General features: G+C 60.5%; 1 protein-coding gene across 1 annotated transcript in view; it reads left to right on the top strand.

The window, feature by feature from the left end:
• The window catches only part of OBSCN (obscurin, cytoskeletal calmodulin and titin-interacting RhoGEF), a 72,233-nt gene that overhangs the window by 31,275 nt on the left and 21,754 nt on the right, over window positions 1-19,204 (top strand). Inside the window, exons 32-55 of the mRNA XM_044261640.1 lie at window positions 680-958; window positions 4,298-4,376; window positions 4,786-4,910; window positions 5,003-5,200; window positions 5,711-5,743; window positions 5,974-6,072; window positions 6,327-6,545; window positions 6,806-6,878; window positions 7,022-7,092; window positions 7,750-7,866; window positions 7,990-8,129; window positions 8,566-8,766; window positions 8,883-8,968; window positions 9,174-9,347; window positions 9,844-10,000; window positions 10,268-10,384; window positions 10,463-10,627; window positions 10,855-11,013; window positions 11,129-11,306; window positions 11,724-11,837; window positions 16,496-16,663; window positions 16,825-16,927; window positions 17,173-17,302; window positions 18,612-18,720. Of these exons, the coding sequence (XP_044117575.1) occupies window positions 680-958; window positions 4,298-4,376; window positions 4,786-4,910; window positions 5,003-5,200; window positions 5,711-5,743; window positions 5,974-6,072; window positions 6,327-6,545; window positions 6,806-6,878; window positions 7,022-7,092; window positions 7,750-7,866; window positions 7,990-8,129; window positions 8,566-8,766; window positions 8,883-8,968; window positions 9,174-9,347; window positions 9,844-10,000; window positions 10,268-10,384; window positions 10,463-10,627; window positions 10,855-11,013; window positions 11,129-11,306; window positions 11,724-11,837; window positions 16,496-16,663; window positions 16,825-16,927; window positions 17,173-17,302; window positions 18,612-18,720 (3,294 nt within the window). The remainder of the gene's footprint in view (window positions 1-679; window positions 959-4,297; window positions 4,377-4,785; window positions 4,911-5,002; window positions 5,201-5,710; window positions 5,744-5,973; window positions 6,073-6,326; window positions 6,546-6,805; window positions 6,879-7,021; window positions 7,093-7,749; window positions 7,867-7,989; window positions 8,130-8,565; window positions 8,767-8,882; window positions 8,969-9,173; window positions 9,348-9,843; window positions 10,001-10,267; window positions 10,385-10,462; window positions 10,628-10,854; window positions 11,014-11,128; window positions 11,307-11,723; window positions 11,838-16,495; window positions 16,664-16,824; window positions 16,928-17,172; window positions 17,303-18,611; window positions 18,721-19,204) is intronic.

The raw sequence follows: 19,204 nt of genomic DNA, 5'->3' as shown, positions 1-19,204 counted from the left end.
GTGCACTGCCCGCTGCCTGCTGCCCGGGTGGGGCAGTGGAGGAGAAGGATCCCAGCGGTGGCAGACTTGGGTTGCTGGCTGCGCTCCCACCTCTGGCCGCTGCAGATGCAGCCCACAGGGCTGAAAGATCCTGAATTCAGGGGTAGCAGAGTTCACTGTCCGTCCCAGCTAGCTCCTCCGGGCCTCAGTGTCCCCTTTTGTGAAGCTGATCTAGGCTTCACAAGGCTTCTAGGCTTCTAGGGTTTGCATTTCTTGCTCCATGAAGGTTTGGGATAGATGGCTATAAAAGGTGGGGTTCCACAGCCCCCTTCGCCTGCTCTGGCAACTGAAGTTAATTTTAAAGCTGTTCCACTGTTGGCTTGCATGTCCTTAGGAACAACAGCGAGGTGTGACTCATAGCCCCGGGCGTCAGGTCTGGAAGCCGTCTCATGCTTGCAGCCCTGGACCCTCACCCTATGCAGCATTTGTCTCCCCTCCCCTCCCCTGACTCCCCGTTTCCTGTCTCTTATCCCCTGCCTCTCGATGGCTTGAGACCCAGGCCGGGAGGTCAAGGACCCTCCCAAAGAATGGGGTGAAGCTGGCAGGGCCTACAAGAGATGCACGCTGGGCCACCGGCTGCTGGGGTGGCTGGAGGAGAAGCAGGGGCCCACTCACTGCGTGCTCTACCTGCCCCTTGCAGCCCCGGTGTTCCTGACTGAACTGCAGAACCAGGAGGTGCTGGACGGGTACCCCGTGAGCTTCGACTGTGTGGTGACCGGCCAGCCCGTGCCCACTGTGTGCTGGTTCAAGGATGGCCGGATGCTGGAGGAAGATGACCACTACATGATCAGCGAAGACCAGCAGGGTGGTCACCAGCTCATCATCACAGCTGTAGTGCCTGCAGACATGGGTGTATACCGCTGCATGGCTGAGAACAGCGTGGGCGTGTCTTCCACCAAGGCCGAGCTCCGCGTGGACTGTGAGTGCGGGAGGCGGGGTTGACCAGGGCCACTGTGGGAGCTGGGGGAGGGGCGGTGCTGGGCTGCAGGAGGACCCGGAGAACACTGGTTTCAGGTCAGAGGGGACTGGGAAGCTCCATGTCTTGGGGCCAGGCTGGGGGTCGGCTCTTCCCTCCTTGGGGGGTGTCTGGGACAGGTCACAGGGGCCCCCAGCACGTGTGGCCGTTTGCTGTGGTACAATAAGCAATATGGATTTGGTCGTCCTTGGTGCCAAGCACACGGTTCCTGAGTCCCCCAAGTTCCCCCAAGGGACAATGGGACAGGAGGTGTGTTTTATTCTAACCCGGTGACTCCTGGTAGGCTCAGGATGAGTGTGTCCACCTGGTTTTTGAGAAAAGCGCAAGAGCATTTCAGTGGAAGAAGGGTAGGATGTCAGGTTCGGGGATAGAATCTCAAGTAGCGCTGGACGGATTCATTCGGGTGTTTATCCACCAAAAAATTAGACCTCGGCCTCATAGAAAGATGAGCTTCACAGGGATGACAGATGTAAATAGAAAATACAAAACTATGGGACTTTCAGGAAAGAGATCGGAGGAGATCTTTAGGAGCTGTGGCCAGGAAAAGACTCCTTACATCTGACAACAAGCAACGCCCACAAAAGGGAAAATCGGTCAAAGTTACAAATTTCTGCTCTGAGAAAGACCCCACATTGGGGGACTGCGGGCTGGGAGAAGGCATCTGCCAGTCACCTATCTAGGAAAGAACTTGATCTGAAAACAACAACATTGCTCAATGGTGAACAGTTTAAAAAAAAAAAAAGCGGACGGGAGCAGGACACAGGGCCACGCATCATCAGCAGAGCCCCACAGAAGCCAGCCGCTGGGAACGAAAGGAAACTTTTTATGTTTACCAAAGTAGGAGCATTTCATCCTGCAGTGGCGATCTAGGATTCCAGCATTGCTGTCCTTATGCCTGAAGGATGTCTTCCAACTTTTTAAACATAATCTGGGAATGCTAGAATTCTTCCAGCTTTTGTATGTCTGAAACAATGTCTGTATTTCTCCTGTGGTTTGGAAAGCTATTTTCGCTAGGACGATTTTTTTTTCTTCTCATACCTTAAAGGTGCTGCTCGCCGTCTACTTGCTTAGACGGTTTCCACTGAGAAATAGGAAGTCATTCGTATCTTTCTCTGTGCAAAACTTGCCTTTTCTCTTGGTATTTAAACATTTCAGATACTTGCTTGCCATAAAATGTGCTAAGAAAGTACAGTTCAGGGGATGTTAGTGTGTTCGTTCTGTAGTGCAAGCTTCGCTGCCATCTGGCATATGATCAAAACTATCAAACTCTTATGGAAAAAAGGGTTGTAGATCTTTATACCGTTGGATTAAGCGACAGTCTCATAGACGTGACAATAAAAGTACACGCAGCTGAAGGAGAAGTACTGGGGTCATCATGATTAGTAAGTCCTTGTGCATCCAGAAACACCATCAAAAAAGTGGAAGGAAAGTCCTCAGAATGGAAAAAAATGTTGGAAAGCCACATATCTGATAAGGGCATAGTGCCCAGAATATATGAAGAACTCTGACTACTCAAAATCAAAGCCCAACTTGAAAATGGGCACAAGATCTGAGGAGACATGTCTCCAAAGAACAGACAAAAATACCCAATAAGCACATCAGAAGACAGACAGCACTGTCCGTGAGGAGGGACCGGCACAGTGCTTGGGGCAGCCACTGCTGGAGAGATGAACGGCAACAGGTGCTGCTGGGTGGGGCGGGGGGAGGGGGAGGAGCCCCCACTACTGGGGGCATGCTCAGCGCAGCTTGCCAGTTCCTGCCAAGGTAGCCTCAGCATGATCATATGGCCAAGCAATTCCACTCCTACCTGTGTGCCCACAAGCTGGACACAGGTCCCCAAATAGTAAGGCTTGTACACAGAAGGGCACGGCAGCATTACCGAGAAGAGCCATGCTGACCAGCGTGTTGCATCCGAGTCGTGTGGATAAGCAGCCCAGGTGCACAGAGTGATTTTCCACCCGAGAAACAGGTGAAACTTACAGTGTGGATGCCCTCCCGAACACACTCGGTGGCGGAAACTGGACACAAGAGACCACGTAGCATAGGATTCCATTCGTGTGGAATGTCTGGAATGGGCAAAGCCCCAGGGATGGCAGGCAGTTCAGGGGTCTCTGGGGCCGGGGAAGGCGGCATGGGGTGACAGCTAACTTAAATCATTCCCCACCAGCCCCCCCCCCGCAATCAGCGATATACCCATGAGAGGGAGACTGCCTCATCCCCTACACAGTCACGCTTCAGGCCCACACACCACCACACTGCAGACCCCAATTGCAAGTCCGGGGCCCACATGCTCTCCAACCCCTGTGACAGACCCGAGGTCCCCACGGTCCCTCGACGGGTTCCACGCACGTGCTGAGTGGCTACAGAGCTCAGGGAAACTCTCTCCTTCCTCCATTAACCCCTTTATTGTGACCAGACATGACTCAGAAGCAGCTGATGGAGGACATGCTTGGGGCAGGGGTGTGGGGCTTGTGTGTCCCTCCAGTGTGTCCCTCTCCCTACATCTGATGTGGTCTCCAGAAGCTCCCCAAGCCCTGCCTTGTGGGGTTTGTGGGGGCTTTGTTCCGTGGACCCGATGGATTCAGTCCTGGGCCGTTGGTGGTGGGTGATGGATCCGACCTCCATCTCTCTCCCCGCCCCCTAGGTAAGGGGGTGGAATGACACTTCCTACCCTCGGGTCCAGGGTTGGGTCCCCTGGCCACCAGCCTCCACTCTGAGGGGCTTTCCAAAGTCACTTCCTTAGGTAACACAAGATGCCTTTGTGGCTCTCAGCACTGGGAACTCCAAAGGTTTTAGGCGCTCTGTGCTGGGAACCTGGGCCAGGCTTCTTGCTAGAAATTTCACTGTCACAAACGTTGTACTGTGTGCAGGGGCAGGACATGGATGGGGGAGGGTATCTGGGTCCAGGGAGCTTTAACAGGACCACAGAGCAGGTGGCTGGAGCATCATCTACTCAGGGCTCCTGGAGGCCGCACTGGAGGCCTGCGTCTGGGCTCAGGGTGCCAGGGAGACCATCTTCTGGTGGCAGATGTGGTCTTCCCACAGGGTCCTTACCTGGGGTCGCCCCTCCTCAGGGCACCCTTCTGGTCCTGGGGGCTTTCCTGCAGGAGCCCCTTTAACCCTGATTACCTCCCAAAGGCTCCACTCCTGACAGCCACATGTTGGGGTTGGGATTTCCACAGATGGATCTGGGGGAGGGATCTGGGTAGCTGGCCCCCAGGGCGTAGCTGTGCCCATGCGAGTGGGGCACAAGCCTCACGGCAGCCACTCTTCCTTTCTTAGTGACCAGCACGGACTATGAAACTGCTGCTGATGCCACGGAGACCTCCTCCTACTTCAGCGCCCAGGGCTACCTGTCCAGGTAGAGGGCCGTGCACAGGCAGGCAGACCCAGTGTGTGGCAATGCCATCTGGGACTGACAGAGTCTGAATACTAGAGCTTTCCACCAGGCCCCGGCAGTGTCTGTCCAGCACACAAGGGACACTCTGAAGTCACCCACTGCCCCTGACACCCCAGACGCTGGACCCTTCCCTCGTCCACCTCACATCCCCTGATATCCCCCCCAGATGCCGGGCCCCTCCCCAGTCCACCTCATGCCCCTGACATCCCCCCCGCCAGATGCTGGACCCCTCCCCGGTCTACCTCACTGCCCCTGACACACCCCCAGGCTCTGGACCCCTCCTTGGTCCACTTCACTGCCCCTGATACCACCCCAGATGCTGGAACCCTCCCAATCCACCTCACCCCACCTTCTCTGTTCTCCCTGTCAGCCGGGAGCAAGAGGGCATGGAATCAACCTCAGAGGAGGGCCAGCTGCCCCAGGTGGTGGAGGAGCTGAAGGACCTCCAGGTGGCCCCTGGCACACGCCTGGCCAAGTTCCAGCTCAAGGTGAAAGGTGAGGAAGATAGACCCCTGGCAGGTGCAGGCTGGGCCATTACAGGTGCCCCTGGGGTTGAGGCCCATGTTGACCACCTCCTGTGGCCACAGGCTACCCAGCACCCCGACTGTACTGGTTCAAAGACGGGCAGCTCCTGACAGCTTCTGAGCACATCCACATGGTGGACAGGAAGACGCTTCACACCCTGGAGGTTGTGTCGGTCACCCGTGAGGATGCTGGCCAGTACTCGGCCTACATCAGCAACAATGTGGGCGCGGCCTACTCATCTGCACGGCTGCTGGTCCGAGGTGAGTCCCTGGGACGGGGTGTCCACACCTGGGCCTCCTCGGTCCATGGGCGCCAGCATGGTGGGGGGCACAGGGTCCATGACGCAGACCCAGGCAAGTGTGGGGATACCATGGACAGTGCGGAGGAAGAGGCCAGCAGTTCCCATGGGAGGAGAAGTCTGCACGTCCTTGTCTCCAAAGCCCTGAGCACCTCCAGGTGCCTCCATGTCACACCTGAGCCAGCAGTGTCTGAGGGACCCAGCGCTGCCCAGACTCCCCTCTGACCTTCAGTGCGACCTTGTGTCCACTGCTGAGTGACCCCCACACTCCTGGGGCCGTGGGGTGGAAGGCCACACACTGGACCACTGGAGCCTCAGGGTGTGCTCCCTGCATGGCCTGAGTCTCAGGGAAGGTGTGGCTAGGAATGGGGACCCCGACCCCCACAGGTACATGGGCCCTGAAGAGACAGGCCCCCTGGAGACATAGGCCCCCTGGGCTATAGGCCTGATCTCTGTTTCTCGCCTCTTTCAGGCCCCAAAGATCCCGAAGAGAAGCCTGCATCGGGTGAGCCCATGAGTGGGCAGAGGGTGGGTAGGTGGGTTGGCCCAAGGGCATGAGGGATACCACCTTGCAGATGGAGCAGGGTTGGGGGCAGGCTGCAGAGACCTAGGATCCAGGCAGGATGAGGCTGGGACCTGGGGCTGGGTCCTGGAGCAGGGGCCCCTAGAGGCCATGCTCCCCAGCAGGGATGGGGCTCGACATGTGATCATCACCGGTGTTTGCCAAATCTCCAGATGTGGGTCAACAGCTGGTGCCACCCCGGTTCCTGGAAAGATTCACCTCCAAGAAAGTAAAGAAAGGTTCCAGCATCACCTTCTCAGTGAAGGTGGAAGGTAACGCTCTCCTAGCTCCCTGCCCCCACCCAGGACCCCCACCCAGGGAGCTCAGAGCAGACCCCACCATGCCCCCATGGAGGACCTCCACCCAGGAAGGCTCAGAGCAGGCCCCTCCCTGCTACCACCCAGGACCCCCACCCGGGAAGACCAGAGCAGGCCCCTCCTGCCTCTACTCAAAGACCCCCAGGCAGATCTGAGGTGCCCCCCAGCTCCGGGAGCCCCTTCCCCATGGGCTCTTGCCTGTCCCCCAGGCTCTCCTGCCCCCACGGTGCATTGGCTGCGGGAAGAGGCGGAGCGGGGCGTGCTGTGGATCGGCAGGGACTCACCGGGCTACACGGTGGCCAGCTCGGCCCAGCAGCACAGTCTGGTCCTGCTGGACGTGGGCAGACAGCACCAGGGCACCTACACCTGCATCGCCACCAATGCCGCGGGCCAGGCCCTCTGCTCCGCCAGCCTGCACATCTCTGGCTGTGAGTCGACGGTGGTCACTGGCCCAGCAACCAACCCCCCACCCGGAGCTGGGGAGACCCCAAACAGCTTCTGGGCCAGCTGCCAGGCAGTGTCCTGCAGGCTCTGCTCAGCGGGCTGAAGCCCTCCCAAGGCCCCCGGCCACCCTGAGCATGTCCATCTGGGGGCTCCCTCGGGCCGGGACGTGCTGGATGGGTCCCAACCAGCACTGGCTCAGGGCTGTGGGCCGTCATCCTGGGGGCTCACTCTGTTCTCCTGACAGTGCCCAAGGAGGCGGGTGCCACGGAGGAGCACACTGGAGTGAAGGAGGCCCTCATCTCCACCTTCCTGCAGGGGTGAGTGTGGGGGAGCAGGCCAGCAGCAGCACTGGCCCTGGACAGGGCATCCTGTCTGGACTGCAGCCCTCTCTGAGCCTCAGTGTCCCCTGTAAGAGGAGGACTCCGGTGAAGGCAATCTCTCAGGACACCGCTTCCTTTAGGGCCCAAGCCGTGTCTGCACAGATGACCGAGACTGCGGGGTTTGCCGCTGATATCGTCGGGCAGAGGACAGGTACAGGATGGTTGGGAGCAGGGTGGGGGCTGACCTGCCCCTAGTGCGGGGGTGAGGCATGGAGGGTGCAGCCCCAGCTCTACAGGCCCAGAAAGGACTGCTCGCCCTCCATGGGGCCTGATTCTGAGCCTTGTGGATCTGGGGACCCTGCCGGCCGTGGGCTTAGAGCTCAGAGCGGTGGCCACTGGGCCTGGACGCAGGTGGTGGCCACTGAGGGCTGGGTGAGGGCTGGGCAAGGGAAGGGGCGGGCAGGTGCTGGGCTGCCACCATGGAGACCTCTTCAGTCCTGGATTCTCCCCCACCCCCCAGGAGGGTCCTTCTACCCCCTTCCCACCACCTACACAGGGCCTCCCCCACCCTGGGGGATTTGTGACTTCAATGGAAGTCGTGAGTCTGCACCATGGGCAGGAAGGGAGGGTCATGTGCTCTGCGTGCTGGTTGCCCACCTTTGGGGTCACTTCTTGGCTGACCCCCACTCACCCAGGCAGCCCTCATGAGCCCTTAACCCGACCCTCCCAAGCTTCCGGCAGTAATGGTCTCAAGTCTGTGCCATCCTTGGCACTGCGGATGCCAGAGCCTGGGACAGGGCCTGGAGGGGGTGCCTGGGCACGTCTGCGAGGCACATGACCGGCTGAGCTGGGTTCTGGCTCCTAGCAGAGCCCACGGCGGTGGAGGCCCATGGCCACCTATCCCTGGCTGAGGTGGGCACAGAAGAGTTCCTGCAGAAGCTCACATCCCAGATCACTGAGATCGTGTCGGCCAAGATCACGCAGGGTGAGGGCATTGCTGGCCGTGCTCCGGGATTGGGCTATGCCTTGTTCATGTGCCCTGGGCACCCGTGGGGAGGGGACAGGGGTGCAGGCCCTTCTTGGGGATCATGTACCCTGTGTCCCCCAGCCAAGCTGCAGGTGCCTGGAGGGGACAGTGATGAGGAATCCAAGACACCATCCGCATCCCCCCGGCACGGCCGTTCCCGCCCCTCCTCCAGTGTCCAGGAGTCGTCCTCAGAGTCGGAGGACGGGGACTCCCGAGGCGAGGTGCTCTGACTGGCAGGGGTGGGTAGGGCACTGGTGGGATGGGGGGCCACACATCTTGGTGGCCATCCCCTCTGCCATCCCGCGACGGGATTTCCATCAGCAGAGATTGCTGAGCCTGTACTGAAACCGTATGCAGTCTCAGGATGGCTTCTCACCCAAATTAATGTTGGGCACCCTGTAGCCTCAGGAGGCCTGGCTGGCTCCCACCCGGGTCCCCCACCCCTCTGGGGTCTTTGGGGGCTACTGGGGCCTCAGGAGTTCAGGCCAGCTCCTGCCCGGCTTCCCCCACCTGGGGTCTTTGGGGGCTGCTCAGTCCTTAGGGGGCCAGTCTAGCTCCTGCCTGGTCTCCCACCTCTCTAGGGTCTTTGGGGGCTGCTGGGGTCTCGGGATATCAGGGTGGCTCCCACCCAGATCTGACTCAGCATTATGCCCCCAGATCTTCGATATCTATGTGGTCACGGCTGACTACCTGCCCCTGGGGGCCGAGCCGGATGCCATCTCCCTGCGGGAGGGCCAGTACGTGGAGGTGCTGGATTCAGCCCACCCCCTGCGCTGGCTTGTGCGCACCAAGCCCACCAAGTCTAGCCCCTCACGGCAAGGCTGGGTGTCCCCTGCCTACCTAGACAAGCGGCTCAAGGTACTGGATGGCTGGGTAGGGGCCCTGGGAGTGTCATCCCTGTGAGGCCAGGAGCCTAACTCCCATAGGGCAGGGCCAGATCTGAGGCCATCTGCCACTGTCCCCCATTTTCTCAGCAGCTGTCGCCCGAGTGGGGGCCCAGTGAGGCCCCCGAGTTCCCAGGGGAGGCCGTGTCTGAAGATGAATACAAGATGAGGCTGAGGTGAGGGGCCGGCAGGTGGGGCATGAGCAGCTTCGTGGTGACAGTGGCGGGACAGACGTGGGGCTGCCTCCCTCCACCACTGTGCCAGGCTTGCTCGGACCATGGGTGGTGGGCTGCGCAGACTCTGGGACAAGCCCTCGGACCTGGTGGGCTGCGCAGACTCTGGGACAAGCCCTGGCCTCTCTCTTCCCTCTTCCCCGCCCAGCTCGATCATCCAGGAGCTGCTGAGCTCTGAGCAGGCCTTTGTGGGAAAGCTGCAGTTCCTGCAGAAGCACCACATCCAGCACCTGGACCGCTGCCCGCACGTGCCCACAGCCGTGGCCAGCCAGAAGGCGGTCATCTTCCGCAACGTGCAGGACATCAGCCACTTCCACAGCAGGTGAGTGGGCAGCTGGGCCCTCAGATGTGCACACATGCATGCCAGCCACACATGCACACCTGCTCACATGCACGCCTGAATCCCCATGCACACGCCTGCACACACCTGCCCGTGTGGGCACGTGTGTACATGGCACATAGAGCACATGTGTCTGCACACAGATATGCATGCACATAGACATGCAGACAGACAGACATGCACACTCGGACCCATGCACGCCTGCATCCACAGGCACATGCCTCCACGTGTGGCCACGTATAGGCACATATGTACATGATACGTGCAGCACATAGGCAAGGTTGCATGAACACACCCTTTACTGCCCGCATTCACAGAGATGCTCACGCCCACAGACGCCCCCACCACCACACCCATGGCCCCCACAGTGTAGTGCACTCAGTCCCAAGCAACCACACAGCCCAGCCCTGGGTGGGAGCCTGTTTCCTCCCAGACCCGAGGCCTCGCTCTCCCCCAGCTATTGTGCTCTCTGCCGTAGCTTCCAGCGGGAGCTGCAGAGCTGTGACACCGATGATGACCTGGCCATGTGCTTCATCAAGAACCAGGCAGCCTTTGAGAAGTACCTGGAGTTCCTGGTGGGCCGCGTGCAGGCTGAGTCAGCAGTGGTGGGCACGGCTGTGCAGGAGTTCTACAAGGTGCCCCCCAGCCCTGGCCCCCACAGCTTACTGAGCAAAGTATAGCTCCCGGAGCCCCAGGCTCACCTTCCATTGGTGACATAGTGGGGCAGGGGTGCGGCTGGCCAGGGAGGAGGGACGGTGCGGGTGCGGACACGTGCGGTGGGACAGGAGTGCGGCCAGTCGGGGAGGAGGCCGGCACCCATGTGCACCCTGCTGCCCCCACCCCCCCGTCTCTGGCTCTGCTGACACTGCCCTGTCCCCTACTGCCCCCCGCGGCACCCACAGAAGTACACAGAGGAGGTGCTGTCGGCCGCAGACCCGTCGCAGCCGCCCCCACCGCCCCTGCAGCACTTCCTGGAGCAGCCCGTGGAGCGGGTCCAGCAGTACCAGGCCCTGCTCAAGGTAGGGGGTGCGCGGCCCAGCCCCCTCCCAGGCCTGGTTGCAGGGCCGCTGGGCTGAGGCCTGACGCTGTGCCCCCAGGAGCTGATCCGCAACAAGGCGAGGAACGGGCAGAACTGTGTGCTTCTGGAGCAGGCCTACGCGGTGGTGTCCGCCCTGCCGCAGCGTGCGGAGAACCAGCTGCACGTGTCGCTCATGGAGAACTACCCGGGCACCCTGGAGGCACTGGGCGAGCCCATCCGCCAGGTCTGGGATGCTGAGATGCGGCATGCAGGGTGCGGGGGAGCGGGCGAGGGTTTGGGCAGGGCCGCAAGCAGGGGCCGAGGGCGTGGGCTCCGGGCTGGCTGTGGGGGCATGTACTGGGCTGACTGTGGGGGGTTGTCTCGGGGCTGAATGCAGAGGCTCCAGGCTGAACTTGGGGGCGGGTTCTGGGCTGGCTGTGTGGGCTGGGGGCTGATGTTGGGCTCCTGCAGGGCCACTTCATCGTATGGGAGGGGGCCCCGGGCGCGCGGATGCCCTGGAAGGGCCATCACCGCCACGTCTTCCTGTTCCGCCACCACCTGGTGGTCTGCAAGCCCAGAAGGGATTCCCGCACCGACACTTTCAGCTACGTCTTCCGGAACATGATGAAGGTGGGCTGGGGGGTAGGGCAGGGAGGACTGGGGGGTTGGGGCCCAGCGTGGGGCTGGGGCAGGCGCAGAGGCCTGCGTTCCTCCAGACACTCAGCCTGCATCCTCCGACCCGCAGCTGAGCAGCATCGACCTGAATGACCAGGTGGAGGGTGACGACCGTGCCTTCGAGATCTGGCACGAGCGGGAGGACTCGGTGCGCAAGTACCTGCTGCAGGCGCGCACGGTCATCACCAAGAACTCGTGGGTGAAGGAGATCTGTGGCATCCAGCAGCGCCTGGCCCTGCCCGTGTGGCGTGAGTGCCCCACGCTGGGAAGGCCTGGAGGCCCCAGTCTTCCGCCCCTGAGCCTCAGCACCCTGCCCGGTCCCGCAAGGCAGGAGGGAGAGGCTCTGTCTGGAGTGTGGTTTGCTCAGCCTCTCAGCAGCCTGAGCTGGTGTGCTGGGCTGAACCTGACTTCAGTGCAGGGCAGCCTCAAGGTTCACACAGGGCCCCCCAGCACAGGACAGTTGCCCAGACTGTTAGAGTCAGGAGGGCCACCCAGATGGGTGGTCACAAGGGGTGGTGTCCGTAGCAACCATAGCTTTGGGCCCTGGGGCTTCTCATGAGTCCAGGGACGGACCAAGGACCTAGGGCTGCTGCCGTCCCATGCACCAAGAACTCAGAGTCTCTGTGTGTTTGTGTGTGTGTGTGTGTGTGTGTGTGTGTATCCAGACCCCCCAGATTTCGAGGAGGAGCTGGCAGACTGCACAGCAGAGCTTGGTGAGACAGTGAAGCTGGCCTGCCGTGTGACGGGCACCCCCAAGCCTATCGTCAGCTGGTACAAAGGTAGGACCCTCCTAGACATCCAGCCTAAGGGATGTGGACGTTGCACCAGTAAAAGTTGGCCAGAGGGGTGGGCCTGGTCAGGGGTTGGGCGGGAGCAGGTGTGAGGGACAGGTGTCCTGTTACAGGGGCTCACCGTGGGCTCAACCAGCCTGGCTGGGAGCACAGGTGCACGAGGTGGGACAGAGCAGAAGCTGTGCCCCCGTGATTCAGAAGTTGTGACCCTGCTCACCCCGGATCTCACTCCTTAGCTGTCTCATTTGACATGTTTGCAAGGAGGGCTAGCACCCTGCTCCAGGTACCAGGGATGCAGAGGCAACTAGGCCTTGCCCAAGGGTGCTGTCCACATAGTGGGAGGACCAATGGTAAACTGGTAGACAGATGTGTGGCAGCAAGTAGGGAGGTGCTGTGGCCTGCCAGAGAAATGAGGCAGACTCAAGGGCAGCTGCTCTCTGGCCAACACGCGAGAGCCCTAGGGGGGCAGGCAGACGGCCAGGAGAGGGCAGGGTAGACTCCGGGGCTGGCCCTGGGGTGAGATCTCAGGTGTGGCTCTGGGCATGACAGGAACCACAATGTTTGGGGGCCCCAGTTCTGACACCAGCCACCATCCAGGGTCCCCGGGACCACCCCTAGTTCTGACACCTGGTTTGGGGGTCCCATGACTGGCTTTGGGGTCCATGAATCACTGAAGGACTCACAGAACTCAGCAGAGTGTCTTCTCAGGGTCTGGCTTATTGCAGGGGTGGGAAGAGGCTCCTGGGGAGGGGTCCAGAGGGGTGTCCAACGGGGCTCCTGGGGCCTCCCACCTTCTGGTGAAGTCATGCAGACCACATTTCTCTCCCGCACGGATGCAGGCAGTGCAGTCTAGTCCCCCGGGGTACACGCGTCTGAACCTTGTGTCCAGGGTGTCTGCTGGGGGGTCACTCACGCAGGCACAGCTGTCGACTCTCAGAGCCCCTGCAGGGGTCAGACTCCTGCCACATGGTCCTAAGCCCCAGCCCTGCCTCACAGCTGATGGGGTCCAAGTCCCCAGGTAAACCAGGACACTCTTACTGGGAGTCACCTGGCCTGGGCTGGACTGGCAGGTAGACCTCCTAGTGTCCACTGCAGCCCGAAGACCCAAATCAAGTCCTGGTCTTGAAGGAGCCATCCCAGGATGGTCAGGCCCTGTGGGCCTTTGTCTGTCCTTTCTGGTCAAGGGCAGGGCTGCTGAGAGCACCTGGGGTGTTGCTGGGCTTTCCCTGGGTCCCGGGTCAGAGCCACATACCCCTTCTCTGCCCTGGAGTCGTCTTCTAGAGGGAGCCCCTGCTGCCCCCACGTTCTGGGGTCTCCTCCCCCGCACAGAACCTGGAAGTGCAACTTCCCATCCTGCGATCCCCCCATGGCCAGACCTGTGCCTGGGATGGCCAGTTCAGAGGGACAAGGTAGTTCAGAAAGCTTCCAGGAAGCAGAACAGGCCTCTGGGACTCCCTGCTTCTGACCAGGCTGCCCCCCAGGAATGTGTGCTGGCCAGGCCATGTCTGTGTCCGAGGGGAAAGGAGGACACACCTTACCCTGAAGTGGCCAGCAGGGTGAGAGTTGGGTGGTCCTCTACTCCTTTAATGCCATGAACACCCTGGAGGGGAGGACTTGTTCCGGGGACAGCTGGGTGTCTGGTGACCAAGCTGCTCTCCTGAGGGGTAGGCAGGCAGAGGCGAGGGTCAGCACATGCTGACACATGCTGTCAAGAGGAAGCAGCTCCCACAGCCACAGGCTGCCGTGGCCTCAAGCAGCGTCATGGCAGGAGACCCTACAGGGAGCCCCCAGAGCCTTGGATCTGCCAGGATGAGGGCACGCTCCATGTGCTGGGGCTCCACCCTGGACTTAGGGTGTCCCTATGGTCTTGGGTGCCATGCCATGCAGGAGCCCTGCTGGCCCAGGAGGGATCCAGCAGCGACCTCACTTTGCTGCCGTGGACCTTCAGTCCGCCCGTCCACAGTCTGTGGGATAACAAACCGAGTGGCCAGCTGCAGCAGTCCGAGCGAGGCTGGTGGGCCCAGAGTGACCCTCACCGGAAAGCACAGAGCCCACAGGGCCATGCTGGTGGCCCTGATCTGCCCGCGGGGCCAGGACCCAGCTCCTGTCTGTGTGTCCCAGATGCTGCTCTGGTCAGTGTGCACCTTGGGTCTCAGCAGTGTGAAATGACCCAGACTCAAAGGGGGGATGTGTCCCAGTACATAAAGTCTGGAGGTGTGTGTGCACTTTGGGTGTCAGGCCCAAGAGGCAGAGGTTGGTTATTGTAACTGAGGGACCCAGCATGGGGAATGGGCGTCTGACTTGCCGGCCAGCAGACCGTCATCACCTGGGTGGACGGTTTGAATGTTGGCAGCAGAGGATCACGTCCTGACCCTCCCGAGAGGACTGACCGCCTGGCATGGAGAGGATGTGGAGAGGTCATGGTGTCTGCATGACCGAGGGTTGAAAAAGCAGGCATCTCTGCGCCCCTGGTGGAGGCATGGCTCTGCTTAGTGGATCCCGTGACAGCCAGCCTGTCTACACCAGTGGGAGCCACAGGAGCAGTGATGTTTGTCACCTGCTCTCTCTGGTGGCCATGCCACCTCTGCATCTGGTGTGTCCCCACCTGGAATGTCCCCTCCCACGTTCCAGCCAGGGAACCCCAAACAGCAGACCTCAGACTGCAGAGTGGAAGCCACAGCCGTGGTCCCCGGATGTGGCCCCAAGGTGACACACTCTTCTCTGCTCCCCGGAACCTTGCTTGTACCCATGTGTGGATACAGGTGTCAGCCTCCTGCAGAGCTGAGAAAATCTGAGCTCCTGTGCCTGAGGCCCACCTGTAGTCACTTATCTCTTAGGTAGCAGAGGTCAGGGTGGTGGAGGAGTGGGAAGGGAAGAAGGAAGACGCTTCTGCAGTTCAGTAACGTTCCGTGTTCAGGGCTTGACAGAGCCCCACTCCAGGCAGCAGGAACGTCTCTGGGATACGATGTCCCCTTCAGGGATGTGGACTTGGCAGCAACATCACATCACTGTCCAAGACTCTGTGCCCCTTGGTTGGCTGTGGATTCCCATGCAAGGTGGTGACCTGATGGATGGGGTGTCTTCTGGCCCAGACCCTCTCCCTGGGGTTCTCATGCAAGGCGGTGACCTGTTGAATGGGGCATCTGCTGGCCCAGAGCCTCTCTGTGGGGTTCCTATGCAAGATGATGACCCATTGGATGGGGTGTCTCCTGGCCCAGACCCTCTCCCTGGGGGTTCCCATGCAAGGTGGTGACCCATTGAATGGGCATCTGGTGGCCCAGAGCCTCTCACTGGGATTTTCCAGGCAAGGTGGTGACCTGTTGGATGGGGTGTCTCCTGGCCCAGACTGTCTCTCTGGGGTTTCCCACACAAGGTGGTGACCCATTGGATGGATGTCTGCTGGCCCAGAGCCTCTCTCTGGGATTTCCAGTCATCTGAAGGAATCCTTCCCTTGCTTTTGGTGCCTGGCCTTTCACCCAGGTGCTGGCCATCCTGTCCACTGCCCAGCGGGGTTGGGGACAGCTCTGTTTTCACCCAGCATGGGCTCTGGGATTTGTCAGGAAGCCAGCCGACCTTGGGTGTGCTCTGAGGAGAGAGCGTGTCCACCAGGGCACCGTCCACAAATCTGTCCTTGAGCCCACTTCTTGGTGCCCAGACTGCAGCCACCTGCCACACTCCCTCCATCCACAGGCAGCAACGGGCAGTGGGGTTTACTGCCCAGCGAACCCTGCAGTGTGGTCAGTGAGTCTGTCACTGAGTCCCAGGGACTCATGCAGGTCCTGTTACCTGGCCCACGGGGCCTTCGGCTTATTTATCTCCTTTTTTTCCTGGAATATCATGTCCGTGATGGTGTCCCTTCCTCGTCGCTGAAGTGTTTCCCTGCTTACAAACCCACGAGCCAGCCCAAGGCAGACAGAAAACACAAGACCTTGGGGTTGCAGGGTTGGTCACAGAGAAAGCAGCACGCCCCTGTCCACATGTTCGGGGTGAGGTGTCCCCTGCAGACGGTGGCTTGCCCCACAGAAGAGGAACCATGGTTTCAGGAGATGCTGGGTTTCCATGAGGCTGCCAGCACACCTGCTCACACTCTCCTGAAACGGGGTCCCTTGAAAGAAAGTGCACGCCAAGGGTTCTGTGAGTCGGGAAATGGCTTGGGGACCATTGTAATGGAGGAGCTGCGTTTGGCACAGACAGGGCTGTGGGAAGGTGTCTACCTGTCAAGTCTAGGTATCTGTGGAGGACAGGGTTCTTCCCAGGGAAGACGCTCGTCTGCCGGCCCACCACCCAGGAGAGAACCGTTATATGGCCGGAGAGGTTTGATTGGGTGGTGGTGAGGGACACGAGCAATATCTGAGTGTGTCTGCAGAGGCCAGGCGACCGAGGTTCTGTGTGTCCTCTGTGGTGTCTGGTCCCTTTGCCTGGACCCCGCCTCCAGCTGTGAGCCTACTTTCTGCGGCCACATGGTGGGCAGAGGTCTGGGGAAAGGGATGGGGCTCTGGGTCAGTGTGGCCAGCGGGGCTCCCCACCAGGGGTCTGAGGTCCAGGGGTGCCCCCCCCAGCACTGCCCCATGACTGTGACCCCCAGGCAGGCCAGCCTTCTGTCCCCGGCAGCGTCCCTTCTGTGATAGTGCTGCCTTCCTTTGCAGATGGGAAGCCAGTGGAGGTGGATCCACACCACATCCTCATCGAAGACCCTGACGGCTCCTGTGCCCTTATCCTGGACAACCTGAGCGGCATGGATTCGGGCCAGTACATGTGTTTTGCAGCCAGCGCTGCTGGCAATGCTAGCACACTGGGCAAAATCCTGGTGCAAGGTGAGCTCACCCCAGGAGGGAGGCTGGAGGAGGCAGCATCCAGACTCCACTCCATCTCAGTGGCCCATGGGGGGTGCAGGTCTGCGGGTGGGGGTAGGGTCCTGCTCTGTCATGCCGTCTCTCTGTATCTCTTTCCCTTGGCTGGCTCCGTGGCACCACAGTACCCCCAAGGTTCGTGAAGAAGGTCCAGGCCATTCCTTTTGTGGAGGGAGAGGATGTGCAGGTCACCTGCACCGTGGAAGGCGCCCCACACCCTCAGATCAGGTGGGCTGGGCAGCTTGCACCCAGGGTACAGGAGGGGAGATAGGCAGCGTACTCACTGTGTGGGCTTGGGCAGATTCTGAACATGGCTCCTGCCCCAGGGAGGGCAGCCCCCTCTGAAGGTTTGGGGGTGGTGTCAGGAACGTGTGGGCTCTGGATGGAAGCCTGGTCCTGCAGGGTGGGCGAGTGGAGGGTCTTGAATGGAAGAAGGTAGGGAGGCTCTTCTCACTCCCTGGGATTGGCTTCAGGTGGTACAAGGACGGGGCCCTGCTGACACCCAGCAGCAAGTACCGAACCCTGAGTGAGCCCCGAAGTGGTCTGCTGGTGCTGGAGATCCTGGCAGCCAGCAAGGATGACCTGGGCCATTACGAGTGCGAGGTGAGGTGGGCAGACATAGGGGACCTACCTCAGGGCCCACCATCACCCAGGGTCCCTGCACCATGATGAGGGAGGGGACTCCTGGCCCACTGTCACCCAGTGTCCCTGATGAGGGAGGGACTCCAGACCTGTGATCACCCAGTGTCCCCAATGAAGGAGGGACCCCAAACCCACCATCACCCCACGTCCCCAATGGGGGGGGCCCAGGCCCACTATCACCCAGTGTCCCCAGTGAGGGAGGGACCCAAGACCTACCATCATCTGATATCCCTGATGAGGGAGGGGCCCCAGACCCATGATCACCTGGTGTCCCCAATGAAGGATGGACACCAGACCTACCACTACCCAGTAACCCCAATGAGGGAGGGGACCCTGGACCCACCATCACCTGGTGTACATGATAAGGAAGGGACTCCAGACCTACCATCACCCAGACTCCCTGATAAAGGAGGGACCCCAGACCATCACCCAGTGTCCCCAATGAGTGAGGGGATCCCAGACCCACCATCACCCAGTGTCCCCACTGAAGGAGGGACCCCAGACCTACCATCACCCAGACTCCCTGATAAAGGAGGGACCCCAGACCTACCATCACTCAGTCTTCCCAATGAGGGAGGGTCTTCAAACCTACATCACCCAGTGTCCCCGATGAGTGAGAGGACCCCAGATCTGTGATCACTCAGTATCCCTGATGAGGGAGAGAATTGCAGACCCACCATCACCCAATATCCCCTAATGAGGTTGGGACCCCCAGCCCATCACCCAGTGTCCATGGCAAGGACAGGGACCTGGGTGGGAGCTCTGGGTGACATCTTCTCTCCCAAAACCACCTGTCCACCTGCCGGGCCAGTGGCATTCTGTGTAAGATGTGTGTAGGCTGTGGCTCTTGGTGGCTGTCAACCTCCTCTGTGTGGCTGCTGGTGGTAGCCTTGGTGGGACCAGGTGGGGGCTGTCCCCCACCACAGCTCCTGGGGAGGCACACAGACCGGAGTTAGCTCTGGATTCACATGGTTTAATTCGGTAACTGCCAGCCACACGTGCAGTTTGAGTACATTAGCTCTAGGTAAAGACTTGGTTCCATTTCCAGTGCGCAGGGCCCACACGGCCACCACACCGAGCTATACAGATAGTGTCCCCATCACCCTGGAAACCCCTGGGCAATGCTAGGTCTGTGTGGGGACCCTTTCTCTGTGGCAGGCTCTGTGGTTCTGGGTCACAGCCAGGGAGGGCCTCCCCTATGTTAGAGATGGCCCCGACGGTCGCAAGGGTGTCACTGGCTCTAAGCAGGCTCCTGCCATCCGTTCTGCAGTTGGTGAACCGGCTGGGCTCTGCGAGGGGCGGGGTAGAGCTGTGCATGCAGAGCCCTGCTGTGCGGGCCCGGGAGCAGCTTCGCAGGGAGCAGCTTGCCACTGTGGAAGGTAAGTGCTACTGGGGTGCCAGGTTGGTTGCCAGCCTTTCCGATCAGAGTGTGTTTCCTGGAGAAAGGGTGGTAAGGGCTGAGGAGGAGTCTGGGTGGGAGAGATGGGGATGCAGAGACCCTGGTGCAAGGGCTGGTTCCCAGCTCTCTGTTGGGACAGCATGAGGTGAGCCTTGAGGCCAGATCTTCAGCAAGGCTGGAGGGCAGCCCTGGGGGTGGGGGAGGCCGGCGTCTGCTTTACCATTCCTGGGCTCTAGTGAGTATGTAGAAAGGCCAGGCCTCGCCCGGCAGGCTGTGGGGCAGTGGCCAGCCAGGTGTCGCACTAGGCAGCAGGAACGTTGAGGAGGATGGCTCTGTGGGAGGCGTGCTGAGAGCAGAGCACCAGCCCGCTGGGTCCCAGTTGGGTTCCCAGGAGAGGGAGTGATGTCAGGGGCCTGGTACCTCCACACTGGGTTGGGCTGTTCAAGGGAGAAAGCAGAGTGCCA

The sequence above is a fragment of the Neovison vison genome, chromosome 1, assembly GCF_020171115.1.
Source record: "Neovison vison isolate M4711 chromosome 1, ASM_NN_V1, whole genome shotgun sequence".
Taxonomy (NCBI): domain Eukaryota; kingdom Metazoa; phylum Chordata; class Mammalia; order Carnivora; family Mustelidae; genus Neogale; species Neogale vison.
Note: the sequence above shows the minus strand (reverse complement) of the source record. Positions and strands in the feature narration are given on the sequence as shown.